General features: G+C 32.6%; 2 protein-coding genes across 2 annotated transcripts; both read left to right on the top strand.

Annotated features, from left to right (window-relative positions):
- Positions 1 to 11,477: 11,477 nt before the first annotated feature.
- On the top strand, positions 11,478 to 11,963 carry LOC107841197 (agamous-like MADS-box protein AGL29). Its single transcript, XM_016685184.2, has one exon. The coding sequence runs from the start codon at positions 11,478 to 11,480 to the stop codon at positions 11,961 to 11,963; it is 486 nt and encodes a 161-aa protein (XP_016540670.2).
- Positions 11,964 to 19,687: 7,724 nt separating this feature from the next.
- Positions 19,688 to 20,398, top strand: LOC124887181. The gene is made up of 2 exons (XM_047396368.1): positions 19,688 to 19,969; positions 20,072 to 20,398. Exons 1-2 carry the CDS (start codon positions 19,688 to 19,690, stop codon positions 20,396 to 20,398), a joined length of 609 nt encoding a protein of 202 aa, XP_047252324.1.
- Positions 20,399 to 20,722: the final 324 nt, after the last annotated feature.

Raw genomic sequence — 20,722 nt, 5'->3', positions numbered from 1 at the left:
TATTTGAATAAAGTTTAGATCTTTACTTGAAAAACGATACCCATGTCTTGTTTAAACTTATTGTTGGTAGATATATTTATTTTTAGCATGTAAAGTTATTTCCTTTATATTGAAAAGAATAGATAATATTGATTGTTTCTCTTTTTTTACTTTATTCTTTGATTATTTTGGATAAAATTTAGATCTTTACTTGAAAAACAAAACCCATGTCTTGTTTAAACTTATTGTTGGTAGATATGTTTTTTTTCGCATACAAAGTTGTTTATTTATGTTGGAAGAATAGTTATTATTATTTGTTGCGCCTTAATAAAAATAGTAATTAGTTAAGTCAAGAATTTGTCATTTGCTTACTAATTATTTTAATGGATTTCAAAATCCTCATATAAGATATGAAGTGCTAGCTTTATTTTCATCCAAGATGTTTATTCTTCTTTGTTCGTATGTTGTCTTTTCAAAATGATAAGAAAGTTCGAACTTTTGCGGCTAAATAAAATTATTTGGATATTTTTGACTCATGCATAGTATGTATGTGAAACTTTTGCTTTGCATTTTTTATTTGTTGACTCTCATTCTTGTGCAAGTGTGCTTATTCTTGTCATTCAAAATTGGTTCTTGATAGTTTCTTTTACTTTGAAATATATCACTTTTATGCCTTGAACATATATTAATTTCTTTATCTTTTCTTCGTATGCAAAAAATATCTCGAGTCCAAATGGACTCCTCTCCTCCTGCATTTCGTAATGGGTAAATAAGGCTCACCCCTTCGAGTCAAGTTTAAAGTTTAAACCCAAGGTCCACTACATGACGCGCGGGTGCTAGAAGATAGACAAAGAAGGAAAATGGGTCAAAACCCATTGATGAGGTCACTAAAAGACTTGAAAAGTCTCAATTTTTATTATTGTCTTCTTTTTATTTATTCATTTAGTTATTTATTTATTCATTCATTTCGGCCTCGAAGCCAAAGTTGTATTTAATACAGGTGGAGCAAGACTCGAAAAATAGTTTAGGACAGGTGAAATGGGTTGGAAGCCCAACTAGACTAGGACAGGTCTCGTTGATTTGGGCCTATTTACTTTCTCCTCCCTTCCCCTTTTATGTGTTTATTTGTTTATTAGTTTTGTTTAGACTTAGTTAAAATCCCTACTAAGTCGCCTAAATCTATTTTACACAAGTCCTTTTTTTTTTTGAAAAAATCAAATCACTATTTCAACAAATTAATCTTTTCGAAGTTAATCAAAAGACGATTTTTAAACAGTCCGGATAATCGCAAGTTAGCGGACGTTTTAGGTGTCTAACACCTTCCTAAAATGTTAATAGGAACCGCTTATCTAGAATCACTAACTTAAAATGATTTTCCTGTTTTGAATCGTTTGAAGTAACTCTCTAAAGGTTTCTTAATTCCTTTTCAAAATTAAGTGGCTACTCTCTTTAAAAGTCAAAATTTCCGCAAAACACATATTCAATCTTGGAAGTTGTTTTGAATATTCTTGAAAGCAATTGAATTTGTTTGATGATAATATAGGTGTATCGTACTCTCTTCTGGGCCATGTTGTGCTCTACTGTTGGATCCTACCTGCACTTGTTCTAGGAAATGGGAGGGTTGTTCACAGTCCTATCTTCTATAGCAAGTTTACTCTATCTTTGTTTTACATCAACATCGAGCGTGGTATGTTTGATCAATGACTCGTAGATTTTTTTCCAAGTTGTTGAATTATTCTTGAGGTTGCTTCTTATGTAGTAAATCTACTGATTCCTCTTCTTCCTGATTCAATGTTTGGACACTAAATGCTAAGATACATGGCCTTATGCCAGAAGCACCAATTACTAGCAAAATAAAGCCACTTAGTAAAAATGTCATTTTCCCTGGGGTTGGACCAACACATGATGCAGGTTCTTAATTTCCACATTCAGGTAGATGCAACTTTGAGATTACTGTTGTTAAAGTTAGAACTATTATTCCTTGTAAATTACAAGAACCTTTAAAGAATGGTTAAGGTAGTGTACGTTTAATACGATAGAAGTGACTCTTAGTAATTATGTTTTTTTATGCTAAGTGGATGGTTATGTTAAGAATAACTTGCAAAACTCCGGAAACTTTGCAAACCTAAAGCAGTGGTGTTGATCTTTGGTTTCCTTTAAGTGATATTTGCTTTCCTTTTTTGGGTCTGCTTGGGTCATTACAATCATCTGCTTGGTGTTTGTGTGTTCTTGATAAGATTTTATGGTTTAACCAGCTTGACATTACATTTTTGCTCTTGATCTTACAGAGACTTTAAGAATCATGAATCAACAAGGGTGTTCGAGAAATCATGAGAAAGCAAAAAACTTTCTTTCAGCTGGATCACTAGTAGCTCTACAAAATGAACAAATACTAGAACACAAGAAGAAGAAGAACACAGGCTACATAAATGCAAAGGAAAAGAATCAAAAGCAGAAGGAGAAGTCAAACAACGTTCCACCTAGATCTCAAGTACCAGAACAAGTGCAACAGGTGCCAGCTATATCTCAAGTATCAGCATAAGTGCAACAGGTGTCTCCGAATTTCACCTCTCTTGCAGCACCAGTAGAGGAGCAAGTGCGACAAGAATTGCTAGACTCCACTATTCATGCATCATAACCCACAGTTGGACGAGTGCAGCAAGATCAGTCACAACTTCCTAATTTATAATAAAATGAACAATCTGGAGAAGGCAAGAATATATATTTTAGTTCATGCTATTTCAAAAATTATCTGTATTTTAGTAATTTTGTTGTTGATATTATTATAGGCCCTTTAACTAATAAAAGAAAAAGAGGCACTACACAAATGCAAGCAGTACATGGACGGACTGATCATCAACTGATAGTGCTAAATGAGTTGAACCAGCCTATTGGTCGAACTAAAGCAGTGGTCACTAAATTTTCCATCTTTCTTGGAACAGTGGCAAGGAATGGGTCATTTTGTCCTCTTAATCTCAATTAGACAAAGTTGAAGACACACGATGATATGTGGAGCTATATTCAGGTTCTAAGTTCTTAATATTTTGATTTCTACTTGAATGTTTTTCAAAGTTTTTACACTAACCCAATTCAACCAAATTATAGGAGAAATATGACATTCCTAATAATGGGAAAGATTGGGCTTTGAGATCAATTGATGCTGCGTTTAGTGGGTATAAGTCCAGACTCAAGAAAGATTACTTTTATGCCTACACTAATGATGAAATTCGAAGGGAAAAAAGGCCTAGCACTGTTCCAGAACCTGTATTTGAGGATCTCCTTAAGTATTAGAATTCTGAAGAAGCTGAGGTATGATATCAATATGGACAACTGTTATATTATTGTTAGCATGCATTTATTATTGAATTCATCATGCTTGATTTTTATTTTTACGTTGTTCTTTCTTTAGATATAAGGCATCAAATTCTGTGTGTTTAAACCTTCACTGCTTTGATCTTTTTATTAAAAACTTATTCATAAATATTGACTTGCAGGATACATCCAAGACTAACAAAGAAAATAGAAAAAAGTTTAAGTATCCACACACTATGGGCGAAATAAGTTTTGCTCTAATCCATGAGGTTTGGTGTTTTCTCATATTGTTACTACGAACTTGTTGACTTTACTTGATAATATTTTAATGCTGTCTTACATGTAACTAGGAAAAAAAAAGAAAAATTCTGGTACTTTGTCAAATAAGGAATTCTTTGTGGCTACTAGAAAAAGGAAACTTGATCGAGTATATAAGGACACATCTGAAGAGATTACCAACAAAATAGTATGAAATTTTCTATTTCAAAATTGATCAAGATCATTATTTTCCTAAATATTGAATCAACTAAATTTACTTGCTTTTGAATTTGATGTGAGGGTAGAAATGAAGAGAGTAGAGACTCAAGAAAGTGAAGATGGTACTCAATCAATTGATGCATTCACAATAGTTATGGGGCCTGATCATCCTGGTTGAATAAGACTATTGGGATGCGGCGTTACCAAGTCTCTTTTAAAATAAAAAACAAGTGATTTTGGATCCTCTTCAAAAGCTAATGAACTATTGGAGAAGATATTGGATGAGCTAGAAGAGAGGATGCAACAAAAAATGTAGGAAAAATTCAATGGTCAAAGAGATATCATTGAGCGAGATGGTACAATGAAAATCATTGCACAACTTCAGCATCTAAATTCAGGATTAACACTTTATCCTAATATGCTAGTATTCAATGTTTATTCATCAGGAGAAGTGGTTGCTAATCAACCAATAAACTATCCATCTGTTGGTAGTAACAATCAAGGTCAGTCTCCGTTTCTTGACCTGTTGGTAGTAACAATAGTTGTTCTATATAAGTATTGCTCACACAAGTATTGTATAATAGTTATAGTAGTACATCTATTGCTTAAAAAATATGGAAGCATAGAAAAATAACCATTCTGAAGCAGCAATAGAGTAAATAAGCCTGGTAAACTTAAACAATTACTAAAAGTTATTGCATAAAGGTAAAAGATTAGACTTTGGATTTTTGCTTATATTTGATAGTTTTGTTGTGAAAATTATTTCATTTGCGTAGGGATGAAAGGTGTTGTGTTTCTAAATATTATTAATAAACTAGGTACATCCACCACTTCTAGGCAGTTATGTTGTATTCAAAATTAAAACTAATGGGTTCCCTCAAATATGTTGTAGTCGATCAATTCTCGAAGAGGATCCATTTTCAGTTAAGAAATTTGCTTGTAAAACAGATATCGATGATACTAGTGATGTTGACACGAAAGGAAGTGGTTGTACTGAAAATTCTGATGGTAATATTAAACCTTGAAATCTCTCATTAACTATAGATAATCCTTCTCCTTCTGGCTTACGCTGTTGATAACTGCTTCTAGCTTGATTTCTCTCTATCCTTGGAGGTGGAAATGATCTTGAACCAGTGGAATGCGATTCAATTGTTCATCCTGTTGGAATATTTAGAGTCACATTATTCTCGGGCATATAGAACCACAAAAATCCAAATTCTACTATATCTTGTTCAGTGATCTCGCATACTTCTCTGGAATTTAATCTTGGTGGTTCTCTACAATATGAAACCTCATAGTTTTCCTTGACATGATCAACCAATACATCAAATGTGTTGGTAGATTTTTCAGGCAATACAGTTACTACATATTCTTTAACTGAAGTAATAGTACCAGTTGCTCCTTCCTTACCACTAGAAACAACTTTAACATACTCACCAAGTTCAAATATCTTGGACAAATCTTTGCTGTGTATTGTAACACTCTGAGGCAGGCCTTCACTCTCCGGTTTAAGGTAAACAACATCATCATCAACTCTCAGAACTCATCTTTGTATGATTTTTAGTTCTTCATTCAGAACAACAACTCAATCCCCTTCCTTAAAGTGTTTCTTCCTCTGATTTTTCACGGGCAATGTGGAAAAAGACAATCTTTCTGCACGCTCATTGTCATCACACTTAGCTCCGCAAAATTTCTCAATATCATCCAAAGTTGGTTGAACCTTGTAATCGATTGACCTAATGGAAACTGTCTTATACAAAAACTCATCTTTGAATTTCAAAAACTTCATACCATTCACTGTATCAAAGTAATCACCAGTAACTGAATCTTTTTGTCGTGTTACTGGAATCCCTAATGCATTAGCTTTATTATTAATCCAGAATCTCACAGGAGGGTAGAACTTCTCCTCTTTCGGTATTTCCATACCATCAAACATATTAACCAAAGCCCAAAAATCAATCCTGGGAATCAACTTCATTGTAACTCTTCGACATATATCATCTCCATTCACAATTTATACAATATCTTCTTTGGAAGTCCCGCTCTTTATCCTCACCCACGAACCTTCAAAAATTCTCTCTCTTCTTCACAGTAAGCACATTGGACATCTTCTTGAAGGTCAGAATTAATAGACAAGCTGGGAGTACGATTCACAGGATGATTAGGATAGCATAAATGTTCATCCCCGCTCGTCTTCTCCTGTGAGGATGAATCAAAATGTGATGGATCACCTAATAAGTTCCATAGAAAAGGGAAAGCAATAGACTTCAAGATTGCATTTTTGTCTATCTTATAGAATGGTTCATCATCTTCCGACGAAGATGAACTTGCCCTATTACTAATGTTTTCCACTAGTACTGACTTTATCTGTACTTCACTGCTATCTTTTTCTTCCTGGGTATTACCCAGGGCTTCCTATTATATTGTAGGGAATATAGATGTTGTACAAGATTTGTAGTAGTAAGAATGCTCTAGGTAGCATTAGCAGATTCAAGTTTTAAACTAAATTCAATTTAGCAATGTAGAGCTGCAATTTTTTTTCTGATATTGCTCGGTATAGACCAGATAGGTTTACTGTGTCACAGTGCCTTTACGTATGCGTATTTGGGTTCAGTTAGCCTTGAAAGAGTAGTTGGCTTTAAGATCCCATACAAATTTTGATCATTTTATTTTTAACCCTTTCGTGTGTGTAATGTAATTTTTAACTTTAATTATGATAAGGAATGTTAAAAGGGTGTTCTGGTAAAGTTCTATAATTATTAAAAGTCATTCGGGGTCATTTTAGGACCCAAAGTAGTAATTGGATGGGATTTACCCATGTTGCTGCCACAAGCCCACTTTGGCAGTTCACAGCCTTGGTGATTTTAATCTTTTTATGTTGTCATTTAAGTGCTAATTTATATTATTTTGTTCTCTTTTTATAGGTGTCCAACATGAAGAAAGAGATGAAGCAAGTGATAAAGACATTGACCTTACTTGAGAAGATTTTTGGGTTGTGGATAAATGCTCTAATATCAATAGTTTTGTGTTGACTTTTTTGAAACTTATCGCGACTCGAACTTGCTAGTATGTAAAAACTTAACTAATCATTTGGACTTGATTATATTTTGCTTTTGGGTTTAAATTACTAGTTTGTTGCATATTTTGAATTATCAGATTATTAATGAATGATTTTATTTTGTGATGTGTATATATTGTGTTATAATTTATTATGTATGTAAATAAGAATTTACATTAATACAAGTGACTATTTATATGAATTATTTCAATTTAATAATCTATTAAAATAATTATTGCAATAGATCAATAAACCATTGCAACAGGTAGTTAAAAAGTGTTGCAACAGAATAACAAAAGCGTCGCAATAGATGCTATTGCAATGGTTTCATATCATTGCAATAGAATCTATTGTAACGGTTAGTAACCATTGTAATAGATGAAAATAGGTGTCCCAATAAGTAATGAAATTGTTGTAATAGGTATTCAAAAAGCGTTGTAACAGAATAATAAAAGCGTCGCAATAGATGTTGTTGCAACGATTTAATGTCGTTGCAATAGCTTCTATTGCAACGGTTAGTAACCGTTACAATAGATGAAAATAGGCATCTTAATAAGTCAAAAAATAATCGTCGCCATAGGTTAAGCTATGGCGACGGTTCAGACAACCGTCGCATAAACCGTTGCCATAGACCTATCGCAACGCCCACCTATAGGATGCTTGCTGAACCGTTGCGGTAGAGCTATGGCAATGTTTTTTCTGTCTATTGCGATGATTTTGCAACCGTCACCATAGGGATAATTTCTAGTAGTATATATGTAATCAACTATTCTATGTATATGTAGACATATGCACGATAATACAAATGTGCATAATATACAATATAATGCAGAAAACAGATTAAACTATAATCCAGAAACATATGTCAAATGTGTTTCATAACAAACAACTAATATTAGTTTCAAATTCTAGATTCCTAAACAAATCCACTGAAATATAAAGTCTTCACCATAATGATCTTAAATACTACTCAATACTAACTATTTTAGTTTCATCGGGTAGGAAGATATTTTTTGTCCTTGGTCTTGGAGGGTCGTCATTGTCACTAGCATAACCTTTCTTCGCTTTCTGAAAACTATAATTTTGAAGGAGTGTCGCGTATCGCATACGATGGTACTCTGCTTCAAAACCCACTGAAGACCCATTCATTCCTTCACTTAGGTATTCCGCATACCCAACAATGAACACTCCACAGTCCCTGATATGCATACAAAGAACAGCGTTAATTAAATAACACATCATTAGTAATACTTGATAAAAAAAATAAAAGATTACTTACAAGCTGCCACATTCTTATTGTGTAATGTTTTGTATATTATTAACACATACATAAAAATATGATGTATATTAAAATGGGCATTTAATTACAAATCAAACATCATATCAAAACTTATGTACGTCTAACATATACATATGTAATTTGCATTGCCTCAAACACACATAACAATACATAATCCAAACCCATTCATGTATATGTTCAACAACATATAAACAGTAATGTATGTTCATAACAACATATAACAAAATTGGACATTTAATTGCACATCAAGCAACATATCAAAACTTATGTATATGTCTAACATATACATATGTAATGTGCATTGCCTCAAACACACATAAAAAACATAATTCAAAATCCACTTATGTATATTTTCAACAACATATAATAAATAATGTATATTGTTAACACATACATAGATACTAATATATAAATATATAGGCATCACATATGTATATGAATTATAGATTAAATGTATTTCAAATTAAAAAAGTAGCACGTATGTATTATACAAACAAGTGTTATGTATATACACGAAAAAATTCTAAAAGATAGACCAAATTGAAGAAAACTCCCAAAATCTACAGCTAAACTAACAACCATCTCTAAGTAATTAAAAATTTAAAAATCTCACATTATCGAAAATAACATAAATATCTCAGTACAAATTAACAATGAAATTCAAAATTGAAAAAACAGAAAAATCTTTAGTAGACTACTAACATAACTACAAACTGATGAAAAAACCCACAATCTACATAATAACCAACAACTATTCCCTATTAATTAACGGTTTTAAAACCTCAGATTACTGAAAAAATAGAAAATACTCAGAACAAAATTAACAAAAAAAAAAAACAAAATCAAAAAATCAGAAATACCTTGGGTAGACGTGTCCGTGCAGTATTATATTTTTGGATTTTCTTAAGGATTCTTCAATTATTTTTTTCGACTTTCCACCAGCATTTTTGTTAATTTTTTTCATCTTGATGGGATCATTATGATTTTTTGATCTGTTTTCAATAAAGTTAGGTTTCTCGTAATCAAATACTTCGGGAATGAACCTAACTACCGAATTTATTGGTTTATTATACTCTAACTGAGTTAATCTTAAACTAAAAGAAGGAGAATCATACATTACTAAGTACTATGTAATTAGTACTTGAAATAGAGGATTTTGAAAAGAAAAAAAGAAAATTCAAATAGACAAACTATATTTTGATAAAGTAGAAACCCAAAAAATTACTTAATCAAAATATGCAATAATTTGTTCATTCGAAATCATCAAATTTCGATAATGTAAAAAAAAAATAAAAAAATTACAAACCTCAAAATCGAAAAAATCAGAATGATAAAAAGAGATTATGTTAAAATTAAATGTCAGTGAGTTGCAGTCAAACACGGTTTATTTCAAACATGGAAACAGACCCTTGATTGTAGCCTTTTTTTAAGGGGAAAAATCCTGAGAGAAAAGGGGATATGTATGTATATGTACTTTAAGAGAGAGAAATTTAAAAAGTGGGATTTATGTAATCATATGTTTAGGGAGATGAGATTTTTTGTGATAAGTGAAATATAAGTTGTGGGTTTGTGTAATTTTTAGATAAATAATTGGCACATTTAGAAGAGCACTAGAATTTGGGGTAATTTCATCAGCAGCCAGTCGATTTTTACTTTATCCCACGAAAGATACTAAACATTTGTGTTGAAAAAGTCGCTAATTACTAAACTTAGGGAAAGTTGAGTGGCTTTTTGGCTGGAAAAAAATAACTAAGTATGTTCATGATAGTTGGTCTAAATTGAATGATTTTTACTACCAAAATTCGGTAATAACTTTGATGTAATAATAGAAAATTTGAATAATAATCCATGAAATTAACCCCTTTGAAGTCTGGTTTATAAGCATGTCACCATAAAGATATTTCGTTAAAGGTAGAATAAAAAACTTATGGTATGGTACGATATGGTACGACATAAAGAAATGCTCTGTCTAACATCAATATCAAAAGGAGAAGAAAGAAAAGGGTAACCTTAATAAAAATGGTGCGAGAAATGAATTTACTCCATAAATAGTGTAAAACTTATAAAATCCCAATAAGTTTACTTCTAAATTCTAATTACTTTCGATCTCTAGTCTTTACTAAATTACAAATAATTTCTTATTTTGTAATTTTTGAATACATAGTTAGCATCTGGATACATAATTTTGAAGTTGAGATACATAATTTTGATTACTGAGATACATGCATTTCTGAAACTATTTGGCCGAGATACACAATACATTAACTAGACCAAATGGAGATACACAATTAAAATTATGTATTCGAAAATTTATGAGTTTGTGAATGTATCCAACTGTTTTAAGAAAAAAAAAATGGGATTTAGATAATTAATAGAAGAGATAAAATTTTTATATAATTTAATAAAAGTAAGTTGTGTTGTTATGTAATTTTTTTCATAAATGTTTATATAAATTTCAATAAAAAAAGTGCCAGGTAAAATTTCTGAGTACTTACATTTATATTCTATACTAGTCAAGTTACATTTTTATATTTTCATTTGGTTATGCATTTTAAAAATTTCCTCTAAAAATGATGATTGCTTGTTACATTCATATATATTTCAACAAGCTTGTTAAACATGTTTCAAAGAAATCAAATATTGGTTAATTATAACATACATTGAAAGTTGAATTTTTGTTTTTGTATTTTATTAAAACACTTACCTATTCAAGTTAATTTTTATTTTTATATTTCATTAAAACATAAGAAGGATTTGATGTTGCTATAAAGTTCCAAAGTTTTGGTATGCAATAGATTTATATCACTTCTATGTTTAATCAGTTATTAACTATTGCCTACCTAAACTAGGTAAGATAAGCACATTAAGATATTTTTATATTTTAGGTCAAATATTAATTCATAATATTTTTCTATTTGAGGTTAAATTTCAATGAGACTTGATTTGCTTACATGACATTTGATAATATTTGGTATGTGGTTTTGGTGTTCCTTCAAATTATGGTCATATTAACTAGCAACTTGATAAATATCATGAGTATATATAGTAAAATATTTACTATTTTAACTTAACATTCCAAAATTTTATTGATGTGGTTGGCATGTAAAATATATTTTAAGCATAAAATTGATTGCATTCCCTATTTTTACTTTGATGGAAATATTATTTTTCATCTTAATATTTGGAAAGAAATTTAATCTGATAAAATCTTGATGTATATAAATAGTTGTGATATCTCCCTTCTTGCAAGTATCATTTCTCATACATCATTTCATCAATAATTTTTTAATCATCTTTCTTATAAATTTAGCCATGGAGAATTAGAAAGGTAAAGGACGTCGAAAGATACCAATGAAAAAAATAGAAAAACGAGATGACCTATACGCTAGCTTCTCAAAGCGTCGCTCGGGTTTATACAAAAAGGCTAGTGAACTTGTTAGAGAATGTGATGTTGACGTCGGAATGATAATCTTTTCCCCTACTGGTAAGCCTTACTCGTTTTTTCACCCTACAGTTGATGCAATCGTTTCTTGTTTTCAGAATTCTGATTTACAATTAAGTATAAGTGCTCAACTTGTCGCGGCTCATGCTCGACATAGAGTGAATGAACTCAATAGCAGGCTTGAAGAACTTGATACCATAAAAAAGGATGCAGTTTTTCAAAAAAATATGTATGATGAAGTGATGGAAACTGGGCAGAAAAGTCGGTGGGAGTCTGTTGAGGAGCCTAGTGCAGAGGAATTGACCAAGTTTGAAGATTGGTTAAACACCGTTGGTTCTGATTTGCAAAATCGTTTGAATCAATTGGAAAGCGGAGCTTCATCCTCAAGTGGATGAATCTTTTGGGATATGAAGTTCAAATCCAAAATCTAGATGAAGCATTTTAAGTTATCACTAATAGGAATACTGTTGAAAAATTCTAGAAAGTTCAAATTTATATATTATTGAGATGTTGATTTTTATTTTTAGTTTATTTTATTTCATTGATGCTACATCCTTGTAATCTTTTATATGATTACCATAATAATATTTGATACTATTGCTAGAATTATTATCACCTATAAGCTAGTAAGCCTCATATACATGTCAATTTAAGATTTCAACTTTATGAATTTAAGTTTGAGATTATATTGCGTTCCGTTTTTTTTTATGGATATGAAATATAGTGCGTATTACTTTTTATTGATTTAATGATTTTTAACATATACAAGGTCTGAGCTAAAATTACCACATTCAAATGTACTTCTAACATACACTCTACATCCGCCCAAATCTTTGATAATGCATCCAAGATATATATAGCTCTTAATCTTTATTATGTATTGCATTTGAAATGCAACCTAGTCAATTGCTTTCTTATACATACACAGAGATGTGGAATTATAATATGCGTATAACTTGATACTGATTAATAAATTGTATTTTAATATATGAAAGAGTGTGTTGTAAAATAGTCCATATGAGATAAATAATACTCGTCTATGAAAACACAATCATATAATATCATTCTTCGTTCTATCGTCAATCAATTTGTCACTAAATAACAGGCCATTCTATCACTATCTGATTGTTGGTTGTTTGATCACATATGAACTTTTATATATGAACCATTTTTACTATTTATAAATCATGATATAAATTCAGGGAGATTTTTAGAACACTTACCCATGCTGAATTGGTGAAAACAGAATCTAAATATGTAATTTCAAAGTTTAGAAGTCTAAACTAGTGAAAGAATAAAATTATTTTTTTAAAAAAGTGGTATTTATACCTCTAGGTCCGTCTTAGGAACCACGAGCCAATTGTCACTATCCGCTATCACGGACCACATGAAACTGATGTGACTGTGACGACCTAGCTCGCTCTCCTAAAACCATGATAATAACAAACAAGTCCCTCACGATTGTGGTAAGGTTAAATACTACTAAAGCAGGTCTTTTCCAAAGAAGCAAATTCGCCTTTTAATCAGTACAGTTCACCGATAACATAATCGTATGGAGATGCATAAAAAAAACAGAAATAACTATTTCTTTTTCAATTTATTATGAAGGAACCAATAGAATTTATTGATTATTTTTGCACAAAATGGGGACTGGATGAATACAATTATAAATAAGAAATTGTTATGATATATATCAATTATAGTGAATGTCTATCAAGATTTATTTTATGTCTATCAGGATTTGATGTATTTGTTTTTAGTGTGAAACTAAGGGCAAATTCTCCCTAAGGATTTCCTTCATTGTAAATCATCTCTCAAGAGAAGAAATAAGAATCACTATCTCTATTCTCTCTACTCTTCTTCTTGTTCTTTATTATTTTATAACACGTTATCAGCATGAGGCTCTACCGTCTCAAATTTGAAGGCTAAGGCTAAGATATGGATAATTTTCAAAGTAAGCTGTCAAATTGTGAAGATATATGTTTGATTGATTCCAGTACTACATATACGATATTCAAAGACGAGAAATATTTCTCTCATCTAAACATGGGCAAGATTAATGTCACTACTATTTCTGGTAGTGCTAATTTGATTGAAGGCTTCGAAAAAGTCATTATAATCTTGCCCAAGGGACTAAACTCATCATAAATAATGCCATGTTTTCTCCCAAGTCTCAGAGAAACTTGATAAATTTTAAAGATATCCATAAAAATGGTTATCATATCAAGACAATTGATGAGATGAATCTTGAATATCTTGGTATCACCAAGAATGTCTCTGGGCAGACACGTGTTATTGAAAAGTTCCCTGCTTTATCTTCTGGTCTGTATTGGAAAAAGATTTGTGCAATTGAGGCGCATTCTATAGTAAACTGAAAGTTTACTGATTCCAATACTTTCGTACTTTGGCATGATCTTCTGGGACATCCAGGATCAATAATGATGAGATAAATCATAGAAAATTCAAATGGTCATCCATTAAAGAACTTGAAGGTTCTTTAGAATGGTGAATTTTCATGCAATGTTTGTTATCAAGGCAAGCTGATTGTGATGCCATCGGCAACAAAAGTTGGGATTAATTTCCTGCGTTCTTGGAACGCATACATGGAGATATTTGTGGACCCATTCACCCACCCAGTGGGTCATTTAGATATTTTATGGTCCTAATAGATGCTTCATCTAGATGGTCTCATGCGTGCCTTTTGTCATCTCACAACTTAGCATTTGCAAAATTATTGGCACAAATAATACGATTACGAGCACAATTTCTCGATAATCAAATCAAGTCTATTCGTCTTGATAATGCTGCAAAATTTTTATTCCAAGCATTTAATGACTATTGCTTATCGATTGAAATAAGAGTGGAACATCCTGTACCCCATGTTCACACTAAAAATGGCCTTGCTGAGTCATTAATTAAATGTCTGCAGTTGATATCAAGACCATTGCTTATGAAAACTAAGTTGCCCACTTCTGTTTGGGGTCATGCAATTTTGCATGCTGCACACTTGTTCGTCTTAGACTGATAAATTATCATAAATTTTCTCCGTTGCAATTGATTTTGGGTCAAGAGCCTAATATATCTCATTTGAGAATTTTTGAGTGCGGTGTATATGTGCCTATAGCACCACCAAACCGCACCAAAATGGGCCCCCAAAGAAGATTAGAAATTTATGTTGGGTTTGAATCACCCTCCATTATTTGCTATCTTAAACCATTAATAGGAGATATGTTTACTGCTCGATTTGCAGATTGTCAATTTGATGAGATAATTTTTTCAAAATTAGGGGGAAAAGATAGTGACATCAAAAGAAAAATTTTGTGAAAAATCCATCACTATCTTATCTTGATCCACGTGCTTCTATTTGTGAGCAAGAAGTACAAAAGATTATTCATCTGTAGAAAATTACAAATCAAATGTCGAACGCATTTACTAATTTGAAAAGGATCACCAAATCACACATTTCTGCAGAGAAGTCCTTATTTGAATTGATGTCTCTAAAGGACCATCCACTAGTGTCATAGCTAATGAATCTAAAGCACGCTTAAAGCGTGACAGACCATTAGGTTCTAAGGATTGAAATCCTAGAAAAAGAAAAACAAATGGTCAAGATGACACTATGAAAGATCCTCATATGAAAGCTTAAGATTTGACCAATGCTGATATTCCTGAAGGAATTAATAAGCTTGAGACTCAAAAAAATCAGGAACTATCCATAAATTCAAGTGATGTTGAAACTAATTTGAATCGATCTGAAATAGTAGCGGATCATGTCTTTGCATACAATGTTGCAACAAAAATCATGGAAGATAGAAAAGATCTTGAACCTCGATCTGTCACTGAATGTCGACAAAGAAATAACTGGTCAAAATGGAAAGAAGCAATTCAATTTGAATTGAATTCAGTTGCCAAACGTGAAGTTTTTGGACCTATAACTCAAACACCTAATGGTGTTAAGCATGTTGGCTATAAATGGGTCTTTGTGCAAAAAAGAAATGAGAAAAATAAAATACAAAGGCATAAAGCATGCCTTGTTGCACAAGAATTTTCACAACGGTCTGGTGTCGATTATGATGAGACATATTCACCAGTTATGGACGCAATAACATTGTGTTATATTACTAGTTTCACTATCCATGAGAGACTTGAAATGCATTTTATGGATGTGGTAGCAGCCTATCCATATGGATCACTTGATAATGTGATATACATGAAAATTTCTGAAGGATTTAAAATACCGAAAGCATATAGTTCAAAGCCTCGGAAAATGTATTCCATTAGATTGCAAAGATCATTGTATGGTTTGAAGCAATCTGGACGCATGTGGTATAACCGTCTTAGTGAATATTTATCTAAATAAGGTTATACGAATAATGAAATTTGCCCATGTGTTTTCATAAAGAAAACAACGTCGGAGTTTTTTATACTTGTTATCTATGTCGATGACATAAACCTTATTGGAATGCCAATAGATCTTCAAAAGGCAATTTATTACCTAAAGAAAGAATTTGAGATGAAAGATCTCAGAAAGACAAAGTTATGTCTTGGTTTGCAAATTGAGCATTTGACAAACAATATCTTTGTCCATCAATCTACCTATATAGAAAAGGTGTTGAAACGATTCTATATGGATGGAGCATATCCATTAAGTACTCCGATGGTTGTTCAATCACTTGATGTGAATAAAGATCCATTCCAACCTCAAAAAAAGAATGAGGAACTCCTTGGTCCTGAAATACCATATCTTAGTGCAATTGGTGCACTAATGTATCTTGCAAATACTATAAGGCCTGATATTTCCTTTTCAGTAAATTTTCTAGCAAGGTATAGTTCTGCTCCTACTAAGAGACATTGGAATGGGATCAAACACATATTAGGGTTTCTAAAAGGGACTACCAATATGGGCTTATTTTATTCTAAAGATTGCAGTTCTGATCTTGTTAGTTATGCTGATGCTGGGTACTTATCTGACCTGTATAAAGCTCGGTCTCAAACAGGCTATGTATTCATATGTGGGGGTACTTCCATAACTTGGAGATCAATAACACAGTCTATTGTAGCCATCACGCTGAGATTATAGCTATTCATGAAGCAAACCGAGAGTGTGTGTGGTTGAGGTTCATAATATATCTCATTCAAGAAAAATATGGATTGACATGTGACAAAGTACCCATAATTTTATATGAATATAATGCAGCATGCATAGCATAACTGAAAGATGGATTCATAAAAGGAGATAGAACAAAGTACATTTCACCAAAGCTCTTCTATACACATGAGCTCCAAAAGAATAGTGATATTGACGTACAACAGATTCGTTCAAGTGACAATGTGGCTGATTTATTCACCAAGTCTCTTCCAACTGCAACTTTCAAGAAGATAGTGCACAAGATTGGAATGCAAAGATTCAAGGATGTTCTTATTAGGGGGAGTTAATATGCATTGTACTCTTTTTCCCTTACGAGGTTTTGTCCTACTGGGTTTTCCTTGTAAGGTTTTTAATGAGGTATCCTATATGCGTATTGTTAGACATTCAAGGGGGAGTGTTATGATATATATCAATTATAGTGAATGTCTATCAAGATCTATTTTATGTCTATCAGAATTTGATATACTTGTCTTTTAGTATGAAATTAAGGACAAATTCTTCTTATAAATAGAAGGGTTTCCTTCATTGTAAATCATCCCTCAAGACAAGAAATAATAATTACTCTCTCTATTCTCTCTACTCTTCTTCTTGTTCTTTACTGTTTTATAACAGAAATATAAAAGTCTTAGACCAACAAACCCCTATGGCAGAGTAGTACTATGCCACAATACATAGCTTGGTTTGATTCTTGGCTATTGCATTTAATAGTTGCATAATTAAAGAAAATCAATGATAGTTTCACCAAGAGATTTTATCAATTTGTAATACCAGCATGCTTCTTTTCTATAGCCATATGTTGGTTGATTTTATTTGAAAATCTACTTTTCGACCTCTGTCAATATCGTAGAAGTGTGATTGATTTTGTGATATTTATTAAATTCAAATTTCTGCAATCACGGTCCTAATGCTCGTGAACCCAAGACACCAAGGCTTTCATGCCAAAAGACTCTTTTCAAAACTTATTTTGTCATTTAGACAAAAGTCTTAAATTTTCCATATACCCACTTTAATCCACCTCATCATCAAATTTTTCCAACTTAACAAATTCACCTACAAGTTTCTAATAATACACTTCAACCCACTCCATCATTCATAATTATATAATATAAAAATAGCTTGGTTTCCAAAAATAATTTTAAAAAAATTCAAAAGTTTAAAATAGAAGGTTCTTTTCCTCCAAAAAGCTTCGATTCAGGTTACTTTTTCGGCATTATTTTCCTTCGATCAGCTCTAAATCAGTCCACAAACATCATAAGTTTGTCCATTGCATCCATTGTTACCCTATTTTTTTTCTATCTTCTCAAACACACTTTCCACCATTTTTAAAAAGCTTTAAATCACTCATATTACTCAAAGCAACTCCAAGTTCATTTTCCTATTCCATAAACCCAACGATCGTTGATTAGAAATAATATTTACAATTTCAAGGTTGTTGTACAGATATCTGCCCAGTCATCGATCAGTCATTGTCAGTCATCGACTGTGCATATATCCCGACATAGACTATCTGCATAATCGTTCGTTGACCAAAGCTTAATTCTAGACTGTCTATTACAGAATTTGTTTTGATTTCTGGTGGTTTCATGGGAGAATTAGAGGAAACTCTCAAATGTTGGAAATGAAAATCTTTTATCAAGGTGACACTGCCCGCTGTTCTCTGCAACAGTTCATATGACGACTTTGTTGCAAGCATAATTAAGAGTGGGGATCTAGATTGCACATTGAGCGATGTGGTGATTAGTTATCTAATGCATTCGAGGAAAAAGGTGCATCCTACGATCATAAATAATGATATACGTGTGTCGTTGTACATGATGGATATTGATGTAGATAGATTTAGGTCTATTTTTAGGATAAATATAGCTGAGAGGCCCTTTGAAAGACCGCTGAATTCATTACCACCCCGTATCAACGCCCGATAGTCGACGATAATTTGATGATTATGAGAACGATGGCAATCATTCAATTAATATGGAAGATGATTCTATGCATATGTAAGACGTTTCATTGGACTCGCAAGATGCAGAAGAAGATTGTGGAATGGGATCACAACCAAGACATTCCTTCACCGATGGAACCAATTTCTATTATGATTAAACATTCGTCGATAAGAAAAAGCTCAAAATGCTACTAGATGGAGCAACGGTGAGGTAGTCTTTTAATTATTTTATGGAGAAAAGCTACACCAAAATGTTGAAGGTGAAATGTGTATCTCGTGGTTGCGGCTGGTTGTTGCAGGTAAAGAAGTACAAATCCTCGAAAATATTTACATATATAAGTATGTTGGGTTCCACACATGCGGTGTTGAGCATGCCCCGAGCGGGCATAAGAGAATCTCATCCGAAATGATCGCTTTACTATGCATAAATCATTTTGGGGATGGTAAGGGTCCAAGCATAAGAGAAATTCAGAGGATTGTGTTTAGGTAAATTCATTGCAACGCCAGCTATTGGATATATTGGAAAGGAAGTGTAATTGCAAAGAACATCATTCGCGGGACATCGGAGCACGTATATGCTTGCTTGTCAGTTTTTTTCATATGGTGGAGTCATTGAATTCTGGGTCTTCTTACTCTATCATGGTAAACAGGATGGATGGATCATTCGTTTACTACTTTTTAATATTTGGAGCTTACATACGGGGATATGCCCACATGAGAAAGGTAATTGCCATCGATGGCACATATTTGTATGGCAAGTACGAGTGTGTGTTGCTGAGTGCCATTACATAGGACATCAAAAATCATATTTTTCCAATTGTCTTTTGTGTTGTGGATGAAGAGAACACCATATATTTTTTATTACTTTTTATGTTGTTGATAAAGAGAACGATGCTTCTTAGACCTTCTTTTTTGAGAAGTTGAAGTCTACAATAGAAGATGAACCAGATCTATATGTAATCTATGATAGGCACATCAGCATTACCAATGCCTTCTCTCGTGTTTATAGTCGTACGCATCATGGACTTTGCATGAGGCACCTTGCTGAAAATCTTAGTGTAAATCAACACTGTAGAGAACATCTTTATCTATTCTACGTTGTGGCAAAGGCTTATTCTCTTGATGAGTTTAGCAAGCATTTTGCGGAATTGAAGAATAATTGCCCTGAGGCAGCACATGTCCTTGAAAATGTGATTGGATTTGAGAAATGGAGTAGAGTACACTTGCCGGGTAATAAGTACGATGTGATGACCACAAACATCACCGAGTCGCTCAACTCGATATTGACGGATGAACAGGAGTACCCCCATGTCGTACATATTTAATTCAATTGCTAGAAATTTGGTCAAAAGTTTAGGGAGCGGCATGTCTTTGTCAACAGTACAAATAATAAATTTGTGTCTTGTGCAAAAAAGATACTAAGGGATACTAAGAGTGCGAACGATTCCTTGTATGAGACTAATGTAAATGGGGGTCTCGACCAATTCACCTTGTTTGGCAATGGTGTTACTACCAAGGTCAATCTCTTAGAGAGGAGTTGTTCTTGTAGGAAATATGACTTGGTGAGAATGTCGTGTGAATATGCGATGGCCGCTTTGCGAGCAAAGTATGGTGATGGAAAAGGCTATGGTAACTCCATCTATGAGTACTCTTCATCAATTTATAAAGTTGAAACTTACTTCATCGCATACTCTGGAGCTATTAACGTTGTCCCTCCAGAGTTCGAATGGATTGTGATATAAGAATTGCAAGACACTAAGATCTTTCCACCCCTCTACAATCTCAAACTCAAAAAGAAGAAAGTCAAATGCGTTAAGGACGTCGGTGAAATATTTAAGTCCAAAAGGAGGAATAAGTGTTCAATATGCAAGACATTCGGGCACAAAAGAATCACATGTAGCATGACCAACAATTGTTAGATAGGATTTTTTTCTTCAGTTATAAAGCTACTGTTTTGTGGGTTAAATGTGCATTTCTGTAGAATTTAACATTCAGTTGTGATTGACTTAAAGTTTATTCTATGGTAGACACCATTAGTGTGCAATATGTCCTTTACATGATCTATA

This window comes from Capsicum annuum, chromosome 9 (assembly GCF_002878395.1).
Source record: "Capsicum annuum cultivar UCD-10X-F1 chromosome 9, UCD10Xv1.1, whole genome shotgun sequence".
In the NCBI taxonomy this organism is placed as follows: domain Eukaryota; kingdom Viridiplantae; phylum Streptophyta; class Magnoliopsida; order Solanales; family Solanaceae; genus Capsicum; species Capsicum annuum.
This window is presented reverse-complemented; position numbering and strand designations above follow the sequence as displayed.